General features: G+C 37.3%; 1 protein-coding gene and 1 pseudogene across 3 annotated transcripts; both read left to right on the top strand.

Annotated features, from left to right (window-relative positions):
- The first annotated feature begins 265 nt into the window (after positions 1–265).
- On the top strand, positions 266–2,217 carry LOC121978237 (annotated as a pseudogene).
- Positions 2,218–17,565: 15,348 nt separating this feature from the next.
- Positions 17,566–19,856, top strand: LOC121977526. 3 transcript variants are annotated; one of them, XM_042530052.1, is made up of 5 exons: positions 17,566–18,094; positions 18,186–18,256; positions 18,380–18,444; positions 18,627–18,690; positions 19,709–19,856. In XM_042530052.1, the coding sequence occupies exons 1-5, from the start codon at positions 17,941–17,943 to the stop codon at positions 19,802–19,804; spliced, it is 450 nt and encodes a 149-aa protein (XP_042385986.1). In that variant the 5' UTR covers positions 17,566–17,940; the 3' UTR covers positions 19,805–19,856. The 3 variants fall into 3 exon arrangements, with proteins under 3 accessions (XP_042385986.1, XP_042385985.1, XP_042385984.1); XM_042530051.1 differs by having other exon boundaries at positions 18,183–18,256; XM_042530050.1 differs by having other exon boundaries at positions 18,168–18,256.
- Positions 19,857–22,437: the final 2,581 nt, after the last annotated feature.

The raw sequence follows: 22,437 nt of genomic DNA, 5'->3' as shown, positions 1-22,437 counted from the left end.
AGTTCAATAACAAATAACAAATAATTGTTTTCTATTTTTATGCTTTCATTTTTGGTTCATGATATTAAATAAGTATATAATGACTGATTCTGGTGTCTGTGAACTGTCAAGCCACTACTTATCAGGAAAGGGAGTAGCAAACCTTTCACATAGGCTAATGCACAGTTTAATACAGACATAGCTATTATAGATTAGGTTTGAATTCTCAAAGTTAAGCAGTGCAGAGAATATTTGCTAGTATCAGCACTTATCAGTACTTTAGAACATGGTTCATATTGCTAACCAAATAGATACTTCATACAAGAGCAAGAACAATGTATCTAATATCTATAATGTCTTGTTGATTATGCGTGTAAAGTAAATCTTCTATTGATGATAGCCTAATGTGTTCAATTTACAGGTTGTTTCTCATCTTCTGAAACCACGTGGTTGGAAACCCCCTGTACGCAGGCAGTTCTTCTTAGATTGTAATGAGATCTCTGAGCTTTGTGATAGTGCTGAAAGAATATTCACTAATGAGCCAACTGTTCTACAAATTAAAGCTCCTGTCAAAATCTTTGGTGATTTACATGGTCAGTTTGGGGATCTCATGCGCTTGTTTGATGAGTATGGTGCTCCTTCAACGGCAGGGGACATTTCGTAAGCACTTTCAACTTTCACTAATATTATCAAGCATGACTAGATTTCTACCATGTTTCCTCCATGATTTCCACCAGGTTTTCTTCATGTTTCAGTTAGCACAGAATTCTTATCTATATCCTTCCCTTACGCTCTTAACACCAGATATTTAAACGCTAGACTTAAGTTTGCTTTGATCTATTGCTTATGTTGCAGTGTGAAAGCAGCTACTGACTGCAAGTTTTTCCCAGATGATAATGTGCAGCTTTTTTTGACCTGTATTATTTTGGTTTGCACTTGTACTCTTATGACTTCAGTTATTCAGATCCTAGGTTTAAGTTTGCTTTGTCCTATTTGCATATATTGCAGCATAAAAATAGATGTTGATACACAGTTTTGGCTACACACTTGGGTGCATCTTTTTTTAAATCTGTAGTGTTATTTTTAGTTCATATTTTTCTTTATCCGCTTGTGACACTGTCTTATGTTTTTGCCACTTCCAGTTATATTGATTATCTCTTTTTGGGTGATTACATTGATCGTGGCCAACATAGCCTGGAAACTATTACTCTTCTCCTTGCATTGAAGGTATTACTTTCCCCTCAAGCTTGTCAATGTGATCAGTCTTATCCAAGCAAATATTTTTATGAAAATATTTAGCATCAAAGAATTCTTGAAGGTATTACTTTGCACTCTTCTTGTGCAGGTTTATGTTTACAAATATGTTGTATCTTTAAACTTTTCAAAATTTGATGAATCAATGTTACAGATTGAATATCCACATAATATACATTTAATTCGTGGAAACCATGAGGCAACAGACATTAATGCTTTATTTGGGTTTCGTACCGAGTGCATCGAGAGAATGGTACCACTAATTTTTATTTGCTGTCATTATTTAGTTTATCAAGAAAAAATTATGTTCCATATTATTGTTTATTGTTTGGAAACAGGGAGAACAAGACGGAATCTGGGCATGGCACCGTATTAATAGATTGTTTAATTAGTTGCCTTTAGCTGCTTTAATGGAGAAGAAAGTTATCTGCATGCATGGTGGTATTGGTCATTCCATAAATCATGTAGAGAAGATCGAAAACCTTCAACGACCTATCACAATGGAAACTGGCACAATAGTTCTTATGGATCTGCTATGGTCATACAAATAAATAACTAAAAAGAAATACCTTATTTCTGTGAATAACTATTTCCTGTTTCTTATTCATGCAGGTCTGATCCAACAGAGAACGACAGTGTTGAGGGGTTAAGACCAAATGCCAGGGGGCCTGGCTTGGTTACTTTTGGGGTGAGTGATTATATGTTTGGCTCGGACCATTTTCTACTCAATTCCTATACAATGGTTTCAAATTTTTTATCTTTTGATGTGACAACCTGACCGAGTTAGTTATTGAGTTCTGCAATAATAATGACCTCCAGTTGATAGTAAGGGCACATGAGTGTGTCATGGATGGTTTTGAACGATTTGCTCAGGGTCATTTAATCACTCTTTTCTCTGCAACTAACTATTGTGGTGAGGATCCATAGCTTTGCTCAGTCTATTGTTTGTCTATTAATTCTCCTAATTTTCTTTCAATCCATATATCCAGGACCAACAAATAACACGGGGGCAATTTTGGTTTTGGGACGAGATCTTGTGGTTGTCCCAAAGCTAATTCATCCCTTACCTCCTGCCTTCCATTCTCCTGAAACATCACCGGAACGTCATATTGAGGATACATGGATGCAAGTATTGCTGCGTTAACTCTTTTGATGTTTGCACTTTATTGTTGCATCTATCTGCATTCTTTATGACTTGGAAACAAAATTGTTTATCTCCTCAAGAAATTAATGCCAACAGACCAGCCACGCCTACCCGAGGCAGACCTCAAGTGGCAAATGATCGAGGTTCTCTAGCCTGGATATAGAAATCATCCCAAATATGGTATACTAATTCCCCTCCTGTGAACTGAGGTTCCTGGTGGTTCAGCTGTTGGACCTACTCTTTTGAACAAGAAGCTGGGTTTATAAACTGGCCATCAAAATTTGTAAAGCTCTTAGATATTTCAACATGTAAAGTTGATTGAAAGTTGCTCACCAATAGTGTTTTTGTGGTAGTTATTCTTTCCTTGTCGAGACAAACCGAGGTTAACAATTATTATGAGCCATGTATAATAACAATCTTTTCCCTTATTGCAGTTCCGTCGCTATAATTTCTTTGGTGATTTTGTGTACAAAATAAGTTTTGAGTGTAACATGTAATTGATAAGGAATGGGTGTTTGAGCTCTACAAATTCAAAATGCCAAGGGAAAAACAACCAACATGGGTAGTTGTCAATGTATATTCATATTACATCGGTTTTACACCGTTACTGAAACAGTGTCGTTAAGTGATACTACATCGGTTGATAACCGATTCGAAAATCGATATCGTTAAGTGATACTACACTGGTTTTAACCCGATGTCTAAAATAGCAGACCTTTTACATCGCCTTCATAGACATCGGTCGAAAATGTAATAGACACCGGTGGAAAACCGATGTCTATGAGGGTTTTTGTTGTAGTGGGATCTCAACATTCTTGTAACTTGGGTAGTAATGATGTGTTGCTAGATACCGCTCATTACTTATGTTTCTAAATGGGTTTAGAAGCATTGCCAATGTTACAAGAACCTATAGGGTCATACACAAAGGGCAATTAGATGGAGATTAGGTTCATATGATCAACCAAGAGGATTAGGTTCATATGATGAACCAAATTGGATTAAGTGTAATCTAAATTAGATTAATTGAGTAAGACTCGATTATGTTAGACTTGAGTTAGACTCAAGTGAGGCTAGACTTGAGTTAGACTCAAGTGAGGCTTAATGTTGATATTCATTGAATTTTGAATTCATTGATAAATGTTGACATTCATTGAATTATGAATTCAATTTGAATATTAGATTCAAATTTCGATTCAAATTATGAAGAGAAGAGGAGTTTCAAAATGGTCATTTAATGAAGAATGAATATTCATTAAATACTCATTAAGACTCATTAATGAGGCTCATTAATGGAGTTAATGAGCATTAAGTATTTTCATTAGATAAAAATACTTAAGTCATTTTACTCTTATTTTTCATTATAAATGAATCATCTTTATTCCTCCTCTCTTCTAGCTCTCTCTCTCCCTTTCCTCCATTGCCGAGCCACCCAAGAGTGCTAGCACACTCTAAGTGGTTCTTCTCCACCTATTGTCCGTGTGGATACGTATAGAGGAGTGTACGCTTGATACTCTCAAGATCCGACAACCTTTTGGACGAGCGGAATAAGCGAAGGGCTTCGTAACAAGGGTAACGTTTCTTATTCATGTAGATCTAAGGTAGATCTAGGTTAGAAACATGTACATGATTTATTTTTATATATCTTCGCACGGATCCGTGGCAAGACTTTGAGGTTTCCGCAACGCAAAAAGCGGTTTTTACGGCTCGAAAGTCCCAACAGTGGTATCAGATCCACGTGCGAAGCATGTACAAGTTTGTATTTTATTTTTATGAAAATATTTCAGATCTGTAAGTTTTCTATTTTTATAGATTTTTTGAGTATTTTTCTCATAGAAGCGAAACAACAAGTGCTTGGACACTTGTAGGCTTCGACTATCGAGAAAAACCTACCGAAACGACAAGGTCTTGCCCAAATCATTTTGGGACAACGGCTTAAGGTGCTGTTAGATCAAGATGGGACACTCGTGATATTCATTTCGCGAGAAGGGGCGCTGCCCCTAACCCCGCAAGGGGCATTGTCCCACGATCGCGCCCGAAAACCGCTAAACGGGGACCACCGGGAAGTTGTGACTCATAAAATCGATAAAATCAGTAGTAAAATTATAGAAATTTATATAAAATACATAATTTAGAATTATGTGTGATTTTGTGATGGTCATGACCCAAAAACCTCAATATTATTGGTTAAAATGTGTTGTAATTCATAATATGGCCTACACGCCATTTTTGTGTTGTGCGTGTTGTATTGATATGCGACCTGCGCGTCGTACCTTCTCTTTTATATTCTTGTTGTAAATAGAATTTAGACTCGAATGTAACTCAAGTTTCACATTTGTAATGTACAAAATGAAGCGGTGGAAGGTCCACTCAAGAAGGAGTTACGAGAGGAAGGTGATTTCAACACATGACGGTCAAAGGGAGGCGCTTGAAGAAGTCGTTGACCCTAGGTTGACCATCCGATCTTTTCATTGGCTTGAAAAGATCGTAGTAGGGCCATGACCTCATCACAAAATAATTAGTTATCTATCATTGCTTGTGTATGTGATGCATGATAATGTAGGATAATTAGTGCCTTAATACGTATAAGATACGAATCTATGATTAGATTAGATCTTAATCAAGTCAACTTGATATGCCTACCAAGTTTTGATACCCATCACTACCTCGATCATATGTTGTTGTTGAATCTGCCAAAGCAGAGCAACGCATATTATCTTGGTAGGGTGCGGAGGGACAACCTTGGTCACGCCTATCAAAGCTTGGGTGAGTACAAACTCAATTAGATTGAGCATAACTAGTTAACTCAATTGGATCGAGTATACGATAGGCATTTTCCAACGGTTGGACGATAGGATAAAAATCACATTTATACTAAATCTTGGGCGATTTAGCCAAAGCTAACTCAAGTTTTAATATAAATGAGATTTTTGATCCTATAAATAAGAGTTGCATAGAGATATAATTGATAATTAGTTATCTACCGATCATACTAAGTCTTGGGCGTTTTAGCCAAAGCTAACTCAAGTCATGGTATGATGTGGATCTTGTCCCATGAAAATTATAGCTAATTGGTAAGAATCTAGTAGTGTGGTTTGACCACATCCATGACTTGATTCTACAAAAGCTCTATAATTCAGTGTGAGCATCATTTAGTTAAAGGCCTAATTAAATGATTAAAGGAATATGATATTTATTTTTTGCATTATTTCTGTTGTAGATTTCCATGTTGACAAACACGAACACCTTCTCCCTGCGTTCTGTCCTTGACAAGGACAAGCTCAATGGAGCTAATTTCCTAGACTGGTACAGGAATATGAGAATTGCTCTCACACAAGAAAGAAAATTGTACGTCCTGGAGCAGCCCATTCCGGAGGCACCTCCTGCCACTATCACGCGAGCTAACCGAGATGCTTATAAGAAGCATCAAGATGACGCATTAGATGTGTCATGCCTCATGCTCGTAACCATGAACTCTGAGCTTCAGAAGCAACACGAGTTGATGATTGCTTATGACATGGTTAAACATCTTCGTTAAATATATCGAGGACATGCAGGGCACTGGAAGAGGAACTGCAAAGGATACCTGGAAGATCTTAAGAAGAAGAGAAATAAGATTTCTACTTCAGGTATACATGTTATAGAAGTCAATCTCTCTATTTCTTCATCGTGGGTATTAGATATCAGATGTGCTTCTCACATTTGTACTAATGTACATGCGTTGAGAAATAGCAGGGCATTGACGAAGAGCGAGATAAACCTACGAGTAGGCAATGGAGCACGGGTTACTGCTGTTGCTGTAGGAACTTACTTTCTATCTCTGCCCTCTGGGCTTGTACTAGAATTAGATGAATGTTGTTATGTGCCTGCTCTTACAAAGAACATCATTTCAGTCTCTTGTTTGGACAAGAAAGGCTTTTCTTTTGTAATAAAGAACAAATGTTGTTCTGTTTATTTAAAAGATATGTTCTACTGTAGTGCACCTTTGATGAATGGACTCTATATGTTAGACTTAGAGAACCCCATCTATAACATATGTACCAAAAGGTTCAAGTCAAATGAAATGAACCAAACCTATCTCTGGCATTGTCGCTTAGGTCATATAAATGAGAATCACTTATCTCAGCTCCATAAAGATGGTTTGCTGAACTCATTTGATTTCGAATCATATGAGACATGCGAGTCATGCCTACTGGGAAAGATGACCAAGACTCCCTTTAGTGGATACAGCGAAAGAGCGATTGACTTGTTAGGACTTATATATAGTGATGTATGTGGCCCTTTCAATGTCGCTGCTAGAGGTGGTTATAGGTACTTCATTACATTTACTGATGACTTCAGTAGATATGGTTATGTGTATCTTATGACACATAAATCATAATCCTTTGAAAAGTTCAAAGAATTCAAGAATGAAGTACAAAACCAGCTAGGCAAGTGTATTAAAATACTTTGATCAGATCGAGGTGGTAAATACCTTAGCCATGAGTTTCGTGACTATCTAGCTGACTGTGGGATTCTATCCCAACTCACTCCTCCTGGAACACCATAGTGGAATGGTGTATCCGAAAGGAGGAATCGCATCCTATTAGATATGGTACGATCTATGATGAGTCACACAGATCTTCCTATATCTTTTTGGGGATATGCTCTAGACACAGCAGCCTTCTCACTTAACCATGTTCCATCCAAGGCTGTGATAAAGACACCATATAGGATATGGACTGGGAGAGATGCCCAGGTGTCTTTTATGAGGATTTGGGGTTGTGAGGCTTACGTTCAACGTCAAGTCTCAGACAAATTGGGACTCAAATCTGATAAGTGTTATTTTATAGGATATCCCAAGGAAACGAAGGGATATTACTTCTACATTCCTAGTCAACACAAAGTGTTTGTGGCTAAGACTGGGGTATTTCTAGAAAGGGACTTTGTTTCTAGAAAAACTAGTGGGAGTACGTTCAATCTTGAAGAAGTTCAAGATATGGACCATAGCACTGCAGCCTTGATGAAAGTTGAACTGGAACCACAAAGTGTTGTGGATGATGAGATTGTTCTACGAGGAGTTGAGGAACAACAACCAGTTCAAGTAGACCTACCTCATCGCAGGTCTGATAGGGTACGTCGTCAGCATGAGAGATACTCATTTCTCTTGTCTGACCATGATGACGTTATGCTCGTTGAGAATGAGCCTACCTCCTATCAGGAAGCTATGATGAGACCAGATTCTGAGTCATGGCTAGAGGTCATGAGATCTAAGATGGAATCCATGTACACCAACCAAGTATGGACTTTGGTTGATCCACCTGAATGCGTCAAACCCATTGGGTGTAAATGGGTCTTTAAGAGAAAGACTAACATGGATGGACTTATTACCTATAAGGGTCGCTTGGTAGCTAAAGGTTTCAAACAAATTCATGGTATTGACTATGATGAAACCTTTTCTCCAGTAGCGATGTTTAAATCCATTCAGATCATGCTTGCTATTGTAGCATACCACGATTATGAGATCTGGCAGATGGATGTCAAAACCGCGTTTTTGAATGGAAACTTGCTCGAGGATGTGTACATAACACAACCTGAGGGTTTTGTAGATCCACTGCATACTGGCAGAGTATGCAAGCTGCATAAGTCCATTTATGGACTAAAGCAAGCTTCTCGGAGCTGGAATATTTGATTCGATGATGCGATCAAACAGTTTGGTTTCATCAAGAATGAAGATGAACCCTGTGTCTACAACAAGGTTGTTGGGAACACAGTTGTCTTCCTTGTATTGTATGTGAATGACATACTACTCATTGGAAATGACATCCCTTTGCTGCAGTCTGTAAAGACTTGGCTGGGGAATTGTTTCTCAATGAAGGACTTAGGTGAAGCAGCCTGTATTCTAGGCATAAAGATCTATAGAGATAGATCTAAGAGGTTGCTTGGCCTAAGTCAAAGTACATATATTGACACGGTATTACTACTGTTTGCCATGCAGAATTCCAAGAAAGGATTTCTGCCGATGTCACATGGTGTGAGTCTTTCGAAGACTCAAAGTCCCTCTTCAAGAGAGGAGAGAGACCGCATGGATAAGATCCCTTATGCTTCAGCCATAGGATCTATCATGTACGCCATGCTATGTACTCGTCCTGATGTTTTGTATGCTTTGAGCATGACGAGTAGATACTAGTCAGATCCAGGTGAACATCACTGGATAGAAGTCAAGAGTATTCTTAAGTACTTGAGAAGGACTAAAGAATATTTCTTGATATTTGGAGGCGATGACGATCTTGCTGTAAAGGGTTACAGTGATGCCAGATTCTAAACTGACCAGGATGATTATAGATCGCAGTCTAGGTTCATGTTTTGCTTGAATGGTGGTGCTGTGAGCTGGAAGGGTTCGAAGTAGGACACAGTTGCTGATTCTATAATAGAGGCCGAGTATATTGCTGCATCAGAAGCAGCAAAGGAGGTAGTTTGGATCCGCAAGTTCATTACTGAGCTTGGGGTGGTTCCTAGCATAGCCGATCCTATAGAGCTCTATTGTGACAACAATGGAGCAATTGCACAGGCTAAGGAACCTCGCTCACACCAGCAGACCAAACACATACTACAGCGCTTCCATCTCATTTGAGAGATCATCGATAGAGGAGATGTGAAGATTTGCATAGTACCCACAGAGGCTAACGTCGCTGATCCCTTGACCAACGCTTTGGCACAGAGAAAGCATGATGGTCACACTAGGTCATTGGGCCTTAGAGCCTACACTGATTGGCACTAGTGCTAGTGGGAGATTGTTAGTTAGAGCCCTAGAGCCAATCATATGATGATTGTTGTATGGACTCGATGTATCATATTCCTATATATTAATAAAGGTATTTCTTTATGGTTATTATACTTGCTTGTATTGGAGCCAAATAACTAAGTATAATAGCGTCCTTGAGTAGAAGGTTCTTATCTATATCAATCAATTGGTTGAATTGATAGTGAGATGATATAGAGAACACTACTCTTAATCATTCCTAGTCAAGTATTAACATTCAGGGACAATGTTAATGCGATGAGACTAGCATGTAGGTCAACTCGATGACTTGATCTCACAAGTCATGGATATAGAGATATCAAGTTGACACATGGGTATGCATTGGAGAATGTATACTGAATGACCCACCATGAGAAAGTATCATGGATCGTTATATGAGTGTCATATACTTTATCATGTGACTATTAGTATGACTATCAGTCCTTGGACCTGAAGTCACCATGGTTCCCTACATAAGGAGTTGCATACTTTGGCTTCGTCCAACGTCACCTGTAACTGGGTGGACTATAAAGGCGATTACTGGGTATGTAACAAATTAGGAGGAGGGATGTGAGTGATGTAGATGGGATCTATCCCTCCTATATGACGGGAGTGACATCATGATTCTTGATAGAGTGAGACCACTAACTACATGGTCATGCCCAAATGAGTCAATATGAGATATTGAGCTCATTTGTTTAGAGTGAGTCTACTTGGAGTTCAAGACATATATTGATTAGAGGATGACACGGTCTATGCCTCAATTGATCAATCTAGATGTCAAGGATAGAAGGACATTGTCACATATTGTGAGAGTCACAATGGTGATGTTGGATCTCAACATTCTTGTAACTTGGGTAGTAATGATGTGTTGCTAGATACCGCTCATTACTTATGTTTCTAAATGGGTTTAGGAGCATTGCCAACGTTACAAGAACCTATAGGGTCATACACAAAGGGTAATTAGATGGAGATTAGGTTCATATGATGAACCAAATTAGATTAAGTGTAATCCAAATTAGATTAATTGAGTAAGACTCGATTAAGTTAGACTTGAGTTAGACTCAAGTGAGGGTAGACTTGAGTTAGACTCAAGTGAGGCTTAATGATGATATTCATTGAATTTTGAGTTCAATGATAAATGTTGACATTCATTGAATTATGAATTCAATTTGAATATTAGATTCAAATTTCAATTCAAATTATGAAGAGAAGAGGAGTTTCAAAATGGTCATTTAATGAAGAATGAATATTCATTAAATACTCATTAAGACTCATTAATGAGGCTCATTAATGGAGTTAATGATCATTAAGTATTTTCATTAGATGAAAATACTTAAGCCATTTTATTCTTATTTTTCATTATAAATGAATCATCTTTATTCTTCCTCTCTTCTAGCTCTCTCTCCCTCTCCTCCATTGCTGAGCCACCCAAGAGTGCTAGCACACTCTAAGTGGTTCTTCTCCACCTATTGTCCGTGTGGATACGTATAGAGGAGTGTACGCTTGACACTCTCAAGATTTGACAACCTTTTGGACGAGCGGGATAAGCGAAGGGCTTCGCAACAAGGGTAACGCTTCTTATTCATGTTGATCTAAGGTAGATCTAGATTAGAAACATGTACATCATTTATTTTTATATATCTTCGCACGGATCCGTGGCAAGACTTCGAGGTTTCCGCAACGCAAAAAATAGTTTTTGCGGCTTGAAAGTCCCAACACTTATGAGCTCCTCTTGGGGATATTATCAACCTAGATTACTAGGACACAGTTTCCTTCTTTAATCAACAATGCACACTATAAGTAATATCATTTCCCAACTTATCGGGCCTTTTGATTTATCGAGCTAAATCTCACCCTTTGACAAGTCAAAGAAATAAATACTAAATATATGTGCTTGTTATTACATTAGGATTAAGAGCACGCACTTCCATAATAACTAAGGTCTTGTTCTTTTATTAAGTCAGTATAAAAAGAACTTACCTAAATTGGTCCTACTCAATACACTTAGAGTGTACTAGTGTAATTTATTAGTCAAGATAAACTAATACCTAATTACACTACGACTATTCCAACGGTTTGTTCCTTTCCATCTTAGTCGTGAGTAACTGTTTATAATTTATAAAGAACTGATAACATGATCTTCTATGTGTGACACCACACACCATGTTATCTACAATATAAATTAATTGAACAACTACACTTAGCAAATAAAATGTAGACATTTGACTAATGTGATTCTTTTATTTCATAAATAAATATTTTCAAAAGCTAGGCTTTTAGTATACACTCTAACATAGACATCAGTTACAGTTTATATTGACTCGACTCTATTTGCTTCCTAAGTTGATACTTAGTTACTTGTACTAGTTTGATCTATTTAATATCCATGCATCCTCGTTCGCTATCTATGCTATTTATACTTGTGCCTTTATATAACAATACTATAGTGTAGGATATCGAGCATCCTACTAGACGTTTGTTTGTTATTTAGGCTCATACTTATATGATAGTAACATTGTATTGTAGTGTAGGATATCGAGTATCCTATTGAACCTTTGTTTGTTTTATAGGCTCATACCAATACATTAGTAAGATTATACCGTTGTAGAGTCTGAAACCACTTATGTAATTAAGGATATTTATTGAATTAAATTATAATTTAATTAGAATTCAAATTTATTTAATTAAGAAGATTTATTGGATTAATAATAATTTAATTAGAATTTAAATTTATTTAATTAGAATTTAATTAGAATTTAGATTTATTTAATTAAGGAGATTTATTAGATTAATTGTAATTTAATTATATTTTAAATTTATTCAATTATAATTTAATTAGAATTCAAATTTATTTAATTAAGGAGATTTATTGGATTAATTATAATTTAATTTAATTTTAATTTTATTTAATTGTAATTTATTAGAATTCAAATTTAATCAAGAATTTATTAATTTAATAGATAGATTTAGTTAGATTTAATTAAGTTAGCTTATATTTATGGAATTGGAATTAATCAATTAAGAAAACGGTTGAATATAAATAAAATTTATTTAAAAAAACAAAAGTGTATATAAAAATTTATATAACCCATGTGTGTAAATTTTTATATAAAAATATATATGACTTAGTAAATATATAAAAAAATTATAGGACTTAGTATGCATACAAAAATTACTTAGTATTTATATAAGAAATAATATATAGATATAAATTTTTATATAGAAATTATACCTGACTTAGCATTTATGTGTATAAATTATCCTTCTAATCTTAAATGAAATATAAATAATATATCCTATATATGATATAAATTATAACGTGTATATGAAAAAAAAATATAGACCCATTATATTAACAAGCCCCTAGTGTCGGCCCTACAGATATAGAGGGAGGTACATGTAGGTACACAGGCGTCAGGCGCATGGTGGGATAAACCCTATAATGTGTATATGAAAAAACTATAATATAAGCCAAGTATCCTTAAATCCGCCCAGTCTCTAGTCGGTCGGGCGTACACGGAAAGCTTTATATTTGATCGGCTTTTGTCTGATTGATCTTATACTAAGAGATTTATAAGACCAAGTGTCCTTTAATCCGCCAGGTCTTTAATATATGTTTTACGGTAGTCCAATGTCCTTGTCCTGGGTTACTTTGATATCTGCTAACCATGCCCACGATAAAACAGATATCCGGTCTCGTACATAGCATTGCATACATTAAGCTTCCTACAACCGAAGCATAAGGAACTGCCTTCATCTCCTCTATCTCCTTTGATGTTTTAGGACACATCTCTTTAGATAAAGGTACTCCATGCCGAAAAGCTAGAAAACCTTTCTTGGAGTTTTGCATGCTAAAACGAGCTAGGATAGTATCGATGTATGAAGCTTGGGATAATCACAACATTCTTTTCTTGCAATCCCTTATTACTTCGATCTCAAGAATATGTCCATATTCTCTCAAGTCCTTCATATCAAATTACTTGGGCAACCATATCCTTACGTCTGACAACACTTTGACAATGTTACCAATGAGCAAAATGTTATCTACGTATAGTACAAGAAATACCACCACGTTTCTTTCACTTTTCTTATATACACAAGACTCATCCGGATACTGAATAAAGCCATAAGACTTGATTACTTCATCAAACCGGATGTTCTAAGATCTCGAAGCTTGCTTCAGTCCATAAATGGACCGATTGAGCTTACAAACTAGATGCTTTTTGCCCTTTGCAATGAATCCCTCTGGTTGCTTCATATAGATATTTTCTTCAAGACTTCCATTAAGGAAAGCTGTCTTGACATCCATTTGCCAAACCTCATAATCCATATGAGTAGCAATAGATAAAATAATCCGAATATACTTGAGCATGGCTACTGGCGAAAAGGTTTCCTCATAATCGATTCCCTCTTTCTGAGTATACCCTTTTGCAACAAGCCTTGCTTTGAAGGTTTCCACCTTCCCATATATCTCTCTTTTTCTTTTGTAAACCCATTTACATCCAATGTCTTTTATACCATTTGGTGGTTCTACAAGCTCCCATACCTGATTAGAATACATAGATTCTATTTTAGAGTTCATTGCATTTTGCCAAGATGCTGCATCTTTATCTTGGAGTGCTTCATCATATGTCCAGGGATCAGGTTCATGTTCACCAGAGATTAAATCCGAAGATTCTCCCAAAAACATGAATCTATTAGGTTGCCGAACAACCCTCTCACTACGACGAGGCACTACCTGTAATTGTGCATTATTTGTGACACGTATTGCAGTTTCTTGTGGTATCTAATCTTGTACCGTTGGTACTAAAGTAGAGGTGTCTTCTCTTATTTCCTCAAGAACAATTTTACTCATGGGCTTGTGGTTCATCACATAATCCTCTTCTAAAAATCAGACATTGGTGCTAACAATGACCTCCTAATCTTTAGGACTATAAAATAAACCACCTTTCGTTCCTTTAGGATAACCTACAAACAAGCGAACTTCTGTATGTGATTCCAACTTATCAGCATCTCCCTTCAGCACATGTGCTGGACTACCCCAAATCCAAATGTGTTTCAAACTAGGCTTACGCTTTTTCCACAATTCTGTGGGAGTAGAGGGTATTGACTTAGAAGGTACCAAGTTCAGAATGTACGCCACTGTTTCTAGAGCATATCCCCAAAACGAATTTGGTAATTCTGAAAAGGAAAGATTTTAACAATAATTAAAATCTCTCTCTTTTAAATTTCCTATTGTAGTATCATGGGAGTTATTGGATTTAGAGTATACAAATTGTCAACCAACGTACCAGAACAGATAACTACCGTATTTTTCTTGACAACTAGTTTTTCATCAAAAGAAACAGAATATCCATCCATAAATATTTTAGAAACTAAAATCTAGTTCTTTCTAAAACATGGTACGTAAATATAATTTCTCAAAATCAATGTTTTATTCCTATCAAAAGATAAATAAACATGTCCCACTGCAAGAGTTGCCACTTTTGTAACATTACCCCTGTAGACGGTGATTTCCCCTTCATGTAGTCGTCGGGTTTCCTGGAACCCCTGCAATGAATTACAGATATGATCAGTGGCTCCTGTATCTACACACCAGGTACCGGTAGATAACACCGCTAAACATGTTTTGACAACTAATGAATAAGATACACCTTCATTGTTCTTGTTTCTGCGAGGGCAGTCCATCAAATGAGCCATCATCTTGAGGATATGATCCTTTACGGGTATCCCCTCAGTCATGGTGGTCGTCATTAAGTTTCTCATGGCCTCCTGCCTGGCAGCCCGATTCTGGTGTCAGAAGAGCTCCTTGAGATTGAACATTATGTCATAGGCAGTGGGTAGGGCTTGATGCTGATGTTGCAGCATATTTGATATAGAAGCCAAAATGTAACACCGCGCCATCTCATCTTCCTTAACTCATTTCCTATTCCTATCAATCTCCTCTTCACTAGAATCGCTATTAGGCACGCTAGGGCAAACCTCAAGAAGTACGGACTTATAACCTTCAGCAGTTAAGACAATGTCTAAGTTTTATTTCCAATCAATGTAATTGGGACCAGTAAGTTTTTCTTTCAATATAACATCAAGAGGATTGAAAACCATTTGAAATCCTAAGAATTACAAAATATTTGGTCAAAACTTTAGAATTTAAAACAATATTGATTCCTCAAACAATATCATTTAAATTCACCAACACCTCAAAACACCGTGAATTTTGTATGCCACGATAGTGTGGACGTATACAAATTCAAGCATTTGTAAGAGGAAATTTTACTCATTAATTTTATTATCTTGTCAACCTAACTTTATGAAAAATAAAATTAATAGTTGGTTTATCTTCAGTCACAAAAAATAATAACAGTGACTCCGATGGGGAGGATACTATTAAATGCGCCTAAGTGTATACCATTACTTGATACTTAGTCCATTAAATAGGATTGTGCCCCTTCAGATGGAGAAGATCACACAAAACTAAATAATTTCCTATAATTATTCATTAAGGAAGTTTGATCTAGTGATCCGCAAACAAACTCATCCGATGTGGAGGAAGGCACTCAGAGCCAATGCACAAGTTTGAATGCATCACTTACAAACTAGTAATGGAGAGATCATGGAATTTAAATAAATAATCCCTCTCCCACTTAGTTATTTAAACGAGGAATTTTAACATGCACACATATCACACATGCACACAAAAGCATACACATCACAGCACATAAATGCAATAAATATGAAAAATAATTTTCCAACTATTATGACCTCATCCATAGTTGTTCTTTGTATGTCGCTGACCCTAGCCGCCGCCAACAGGTCATGTCGTCGCATCTATCATACTTCCTTTTCCGCTGCGCCTCTAGTCCTCAAATAGCACCACGTCTCGCAAGGATACGATCCGCGACAAATTAAAATTTTACATTTATAGATCCTATATTCCACAAGGGAATGCACATGTAATCTAAATCGAATAGAATGTAAAATCCTAAAACTAATACAGCTCTTGCTGTATTTAATAATTACAATCATGCACACACAAAATACGCTCGACATGCCCGAGGGCTCAAATCACACACAACCACGTAAAAAGTCATAATAGTTGGATCTAGGATGTCTGCAACTATAGAATTAATCTATCTAGTACATCCTACTATTATCTGACCTAAACTTATGTATGAGCAGTGCATAATTTAACAAAAAACCAAACACACAGAGGCAGAAAACTAGCTCTGATACCACTTGTTGGGTGCTACTGGGAATTTCGTTTTGTTTCCCCTGTAAAAAAAAATTATACAAGCACAAAACTTTTCCTAGCAACCCATGTGCTTTTCAAAAGTTGAACTTGGATTGGAAACAAAACTTAACATTTTTACTCCAAGTTCGTTCTTCAAAGTTAAACTTGGATTAGAAACGAAACTTAACATTTTTACTCCAAGTTCAACCCTTGTGTTCTTCAGAAGTTAAACCATATTACAGAAGTCAATTAAATATTTATTTCAAGGATTGGCTTCTAGGTCGTTGGCGAGGCACTAGGCCTTCTTGGTTATGGGATCATCCACCACTTGAATATTTAAAATTCTCATAGTAACCTTAAGTTTAACTACAGAGACCTCAATCAAAGCAAAAGATTGAAACACAAAATTGAAGCACAAAAACAAAAACACAAAATTGCTAGCCTCTTGTGTTAGTATTTCAGGATCCATACAAAGAAAACAAAAACTAGTTGCGCTGCGGAATAAACAACTAGTTGTACCTTTCTTCGTAGACAAAGACCTCTTGATCTTCTGCCGTATTCCTCTCCTCTTCTTGGACGTCGTGTGGGCGACGATCTACCAAGATAAAAACCACCCGAACCCTCTTTTGTTTCCAAGGCGCCTACCACCAAAAGATGCAAAGAAGAGGAGCGCCTCCTTCTTCTTCTTCTCCTCCAAACCGTAGGCCACCAAAGTGCTTCATCTCTTCATTTTCTTTTCCTCCAAGCTCCATCCATTAAGAAAAGATGGGGCGCCAACTCTAGAGGGAAGAAAAAGGAAGAAGAAGAAGTGGGGCGCCGACCCTAGAGGAAAGAAAAAAAAAGAGAGAAAAGAAGAGATGAGGTGTCGGCCACAAGCAAGGGGAAACAACTCAAGAGAGATTGGATGATTATGGTGGCATGGCCTCCTCCCCTTTTATAGCCTTCTGTAAAATACCAGAAAATAGAGAATAATACTAAGGGAATTTTTCGGAATTTTTGGAATTTTTTCGGGAATTTTTCGGAGCTCGTATGGACGAGTTTACGGGGATAAAAACGGGGCCCAAAAAAGCCTGTTTAGACTACCCCGTTTTAGCGAGGAAATGTTGATTTTCTTTATTTCCTTTTATTTTCTTTTCTTTATTTTCTATTTCCTTATTTTTCTCCCCCGCTTCTTCTTCAACGCCGTGTGCCCGACTCCTCCCCCCCGCGCGTGCCGACGTCGAAGCCCTAACCGGCGCTGACGGTTTCTCCCCCCACCTGAGTACAAAACCCCTCGGCAAGGGTCTTGCTTCTCTTTTCCTTTCCGAGCCGAACCCTCCTTCCTCCCTCATCTCTTGCGGCGTCAGCCTTCTCCATGCCGAGCTCTGCACAGCACCACTGCCGACGCTCTCCCTTCTTCCCTCTGTGCTGCCAAAGCCGACCATCACAGTCGACCTTCGTGCCCTAGCACCGTCGCCGGCCTTCTAGCTGTCACCTGTGCCCTAGATTTTTGCCGTCGGCCTCTCCTTCCCGAGCCGCACTAGGTGTCGCCACTTTGCCCTAGCCGTCACAATGAGGGGGAAACCACCTGATTTCCACCGGATTTCTGGCGCCAGCCAAGGTGTAGCCGACAGAAGCTATGCCCTAGCGCCGACTGCTGACTACACCCGTGCCTTAGCACTGTCACCAAATTTTTGTTCACCTCCGATCAGTGGAGAGGGAGAAGGTAAGGTGGGTTGGAATTTGGTCGTTGCTTGATTTGTTATCTCTATTTCTTGATCTCAACCTGATCAGACCAGTGGGAAAGAATCCAGCAGGGAGATCGTGCTCTCTGGTGTTCTTGGTCTGGCCCATCTTCTTCCATCGTCAACAGTGGCTAGGTAGTGAGGTAAGTAGTAGAGAATTGTATCCTTGTTGTAGATTCTGTGTTGGTTGGACTATTGTGATGATAGATTTGATTTAGGTAAATTGGAGATAGAATTGCTAATTGTTTCTGGTTTCCGACAGCAAGGTTTTCAGCCGTGACAATAGGGAATTCCTCGACCTTGGATTAATAGTGATACATCCTGGATTTGGGTAAGTGTAGATTTAGGTGAGTTTTTGTGTTTAATCTATGATGGATTATATTATAGTAAGTCCTAATTAGAAGATGGAACGATTAGGGTTAATGAAGTTAACCATAATTGATCAATGGATTAGGATTTAGTTTAATTAATGGATGCATGATAGAATTAACTAAACTAAATATTGTGACACAGGACTTTGATGCGAGATGAGTATCTCGACGTCGGATTTGGACCGATTGGACCTTTCTTATTGGAGGCGGGTACTTTTGACTTTATGTCTTTGATATGCATAGTAGTGAATTTAACAAATAGTAATAATTATGTTTCTTATTTACTTCGGTTAGTCACTACCCGATACTTGTTACATGCTTGGTTGATTGCTTGTTTTGCATCTCATGTTATTACTTACCTGATTATACATGCTTATAGGGGTAGTGATATAACCATGCTTCACCATGTTCAGAACCTAGGTGTGATACCTTATCTGATCTGTGTACCCTTGATATGATTTATTGATTATGGTGCACATCATATATGTATATAGATTGGTTCAGTATATTACCATGCTTAGTGTCATGCACCATTCACATGATTGCATGCTGTGTGATAGATTGCTCCATTATTGTCGAGCACATCGCCAGTTTCATCGATGCTCAGGGGTAGCGTGACGCAGCATGGTAGCACGTCAGTTTGCTCGTTCGGTGCTCCGTTGGTCCGCTCATGGGTAGTGTGATTGCAGCGTGGTAGCACGTCGAGATCCCTCCCCGTCATCGTGTACCGGGAGATGAGAGCATTGCGCTCCCCCATTTATGATTTGGGGTAGAAGTATGTGTATACTCCGACAGCATCCCGTCCACTCGGTCACTCATCAGGAGTAGTGATGCAGAGTGCACGGTTGTCACAGCCCTACCCACTCGGTCCCACCATTGTGTGTGAGATGGTTGACTGGCGTCAGGGGTGACCATGACTGCATTGGCATCATACGCATTGATGCATTTATTTCTTGTGATTGTATTTGCTGCATTTATTTGCTGCATATTGGTTGGATGCCCATGCTTGACATGCATACAGGATTTCTATACCTCTCGGACTGTTTATCCTTGTACCAGATCCTGGTTAGTACAGTATTCTCCTGTTTATTTCAGTTTGCATTTACCTTTATTACGTCAGAAGACTGTACGCATGATTAGTGCTAGATGTTACTTCCTTACTATGTATATCAGTTGTTACCCGCTGAGCGTTGGACTCACCCCCGCCTCTGTTATTATTTTCAGGTTGATGTTGTCAGGAGAGAGTTCCAGTTGCTAGTCCCCTGTAGACCACGAGGACGTCTATTGGTCCTTGAGTTTTCTTTAATTGACTATGTTTAGACTTGTTATGTTTTGGATACTTTGGATCATGTATGGATTGCTATTATTTGTCGATGAGTTTCATTCGGACTTGTTTTACTGCATGCCTGCCTAGAGGGCAGAAGAGGTAAGTTCGTTGTGATTTGTGTTTTATGAGTGTAGTGGAGTAGGATATCAGTTTTGAGTTTTATAAGTGTAGTTGAGTAGGGTGGATTTTGAGTCTTAGTATCATTGCCTGTTAAACTGCGTGGATGTATATGTGTTGTGGTTTGTTTATTATTGTTATTTATTCCAACCGCATGTGGCTGAGGTATATGGTGATGTAGTAAAGTTTCATATTGTTCGCCGTACAGGGGAGATGCTGTCGAAATTTCTTCGGACAGGGACTCCTCCGGGGCGTGACACCTTCTACACCAGATAAGAAAGGAGAAATAGTAATAGATTTTTGTTTAAAAAAAATCTCTAGAAAAGAATTAACATAATTCTTTTTAGAAAAATTTCTTAAGAAAAAATTAGTATAATTCTTTTTAGAAACTTTCTAAGAAAGGATCAACATAATTCTTTTTAGAAAAATCTCTAGGAAAGAATTAATATAATTCCTTTTAGAAAAATTTCTTAGGAAAGAATTAATATAATTCTTTTTAGAAATTTTCTAAGAAAGAATCAACGTAATTCTTTTTAGAAAAATCTCTAATTCTGTTGAGAAAAAATCTCCCTTTTTTTCTTTCTTTCTTTTCTTTTCTCTTCCTTTTCCTTTTTTTTTCTTTTTCTTTTGGTTTGGACGACCCCTTGCTTTGGCACCAAGCAAGGCTAGGCCGACCCCTTTCTTGGGTAGGAAGCAAGGCTTGGCCGACCCCTTGCTTGGGTACCAAGCAAGGATGTGGCCGACCCCTTTCTTGGGTAGGAAGCAAAACCAAAACAGGTGAATGCGAAGCTTTATAGAGACTATAACAGGGACCGAGAGGAGGAGTTAGTTTTGGCCTCCTGATGGACTTGAGCTTCTTGTATTCGACACGAACACTAAACTCAAGTTCATCAATAATAACTCATACTACTAAAGAGTTATTATTGAACTACCGCATCAATCCCATATTACAATATGTGCTCCTTCTTATCGTGAGTGCGTTAGTCTCCCTGTGTTTAAGATATCGTATGTTCGTTAATTAAATGAGTTACTGACAACTCACTTAATTAACATCTAGCTCCAAGAGTAGTACCACTCAACCTTATTATCATGTCGGACTAAATCCACCTGCAGGGTTTACATGATAATCCTTATAAGCTCCTCAAGGGGACATCATCAATCTAGATTACAAGGACACGATTTCCTTTTATAATCAACAATACACCATATAAATAATATTATTTCCCAACTTATCGGGCATATTGATTTAATTGAACAAATCTCACCGATTGATAAATTAAAGAAATAAATACTAAGTATATGTGTTTGTTATTATATCGAGATTAAGAGTACGCACATCCATAATAACAGAGGTTTTGTTCTTTTAAGCAGTCAGTATAAAAAGAAACAATCTCAAATGGTCCTACTCAATACACACATAGTGTACTAGTGTAATTTTATAGTCAAGATAAACTAATACCAAATTACACTACAACCATTCCAATGGTTTGTCCCAATCCATCTTGGTTGTGAGCTACTATTTATAATTTATAAGGAACTGATATCTTCTGTGTGACACCACACATCATGTTATCTATAATATAAATTAAATAGACAATTGCATTTAACTAAATACAGACATTTGACCAATGCGATTCTCATTTCAAAATAAATGTTCATACAAAAAGCTAGGCTTTTAGTATATATCCTAACACACCCATCTTGGTTTTGCTTCCTGCCCAAGAAAGGGTCGGCCACATCATTGCTTAGTGCCCAAGCAAGGGGTCGGCCAAGCCTTTCTTCCTACCCAAGAAAGGGGTCGGCCAAGCCTTGCTTGGTGCCCAAGCAAGGGGCCAGCCAAACCAAAAGAAAAAGGAAAAAAAAAAGAAAAGGAAGAGAAAAGAAAAGAAAGAAAAAAAAAGGAGATTTTTTCTCAACAGAATTAGAGATTTTTCTAAAAAGAATTACGTTAATTCTTTCTTAGAAATTTTCTAAAAAGAATTATATTAATTCTTTCCTAAGAAATTTTTCTAAAAAGAATTATGTTAATTCTTTTCTAGAGATTTTTCTAAAAAGAATTATGTAGATTCTTTCTTAGAAATTTTCTAAAAAGAATTATATTAATTCTTTCCTAAGAAATTTTTTAAAAAAGAATTATGTTAATTATTTCCTAGAGATTTTTCTAAAAAGAAGTATGTTGATTATTTTTTAGAAATCTTCTAAAAAGAATTATACTAATTCTTTCTTAAGAAATTTTTCTAAAAAGAATTATATTAATTTTTTTCTAGAGATTTTTTCTAAAAAAAAATCTATTACTTTTTCTCCTTTTTTATCTGGTGTAGAAGGTTATAAAAGGGGAGGAGGTCATACCACTATAATCATCCAATCTCTCTTGAGTTGTTTCCCCTTGCTTGTGGTCGGTACCTCATCTCTTCTTTTCTCTCTTTTCTTTTCTTTCCTCTAGGGTCGGTGCCCCACTTCTACTTCTTCCCTTTTCTTCCCTCTAGAGCCGGTGCCCCATCTTCTCTTG

Source organism: Zingiber officinale, chromosome 4B (assembly GCF_018446385.1).
Source record: "Zingiber officinale cultivar Zhangliang chromosome 4B, Zo_v1.1, whole genome shotgun sequence".
Taxonomy (NCBI): Eukaryota; Viridiplantae; Streptophyta; class Magnoliopsida; order Zingiberales; family Zingiberaceae; genus Zingiber; species Zingiber officinale.
Note: the sequence above shows the minus strand (reverse complement) of the source record. Positions and strands in the feature narration are given on the sequence as shown.

Bases quoted from the DNA above. Each gene is read 5' to 3' on its own strand.
- LOC121977526 (XM_042530050.1), top strand. From the start codon at position 17,941: ATGAGGGGGAAACCACCTGATTTCCACCGGATTTCTGGCGCCAGCCAA. The intron at 18,095-18,167 runs GTAAGGTGGGTT...TGATCAGACCAG, and splicing joins GATCAGTGGAGAGGGAGAAG to TGGGAAAGAATCCAGCAGGG. The intron at 18,257-18,379 runs GTAAGTAGTAGA...TCCGACAGCAAG, and splicing joins AACAGTGGCTAGGTAGTGAG to GTTTTCAGCCGTGACAATAG.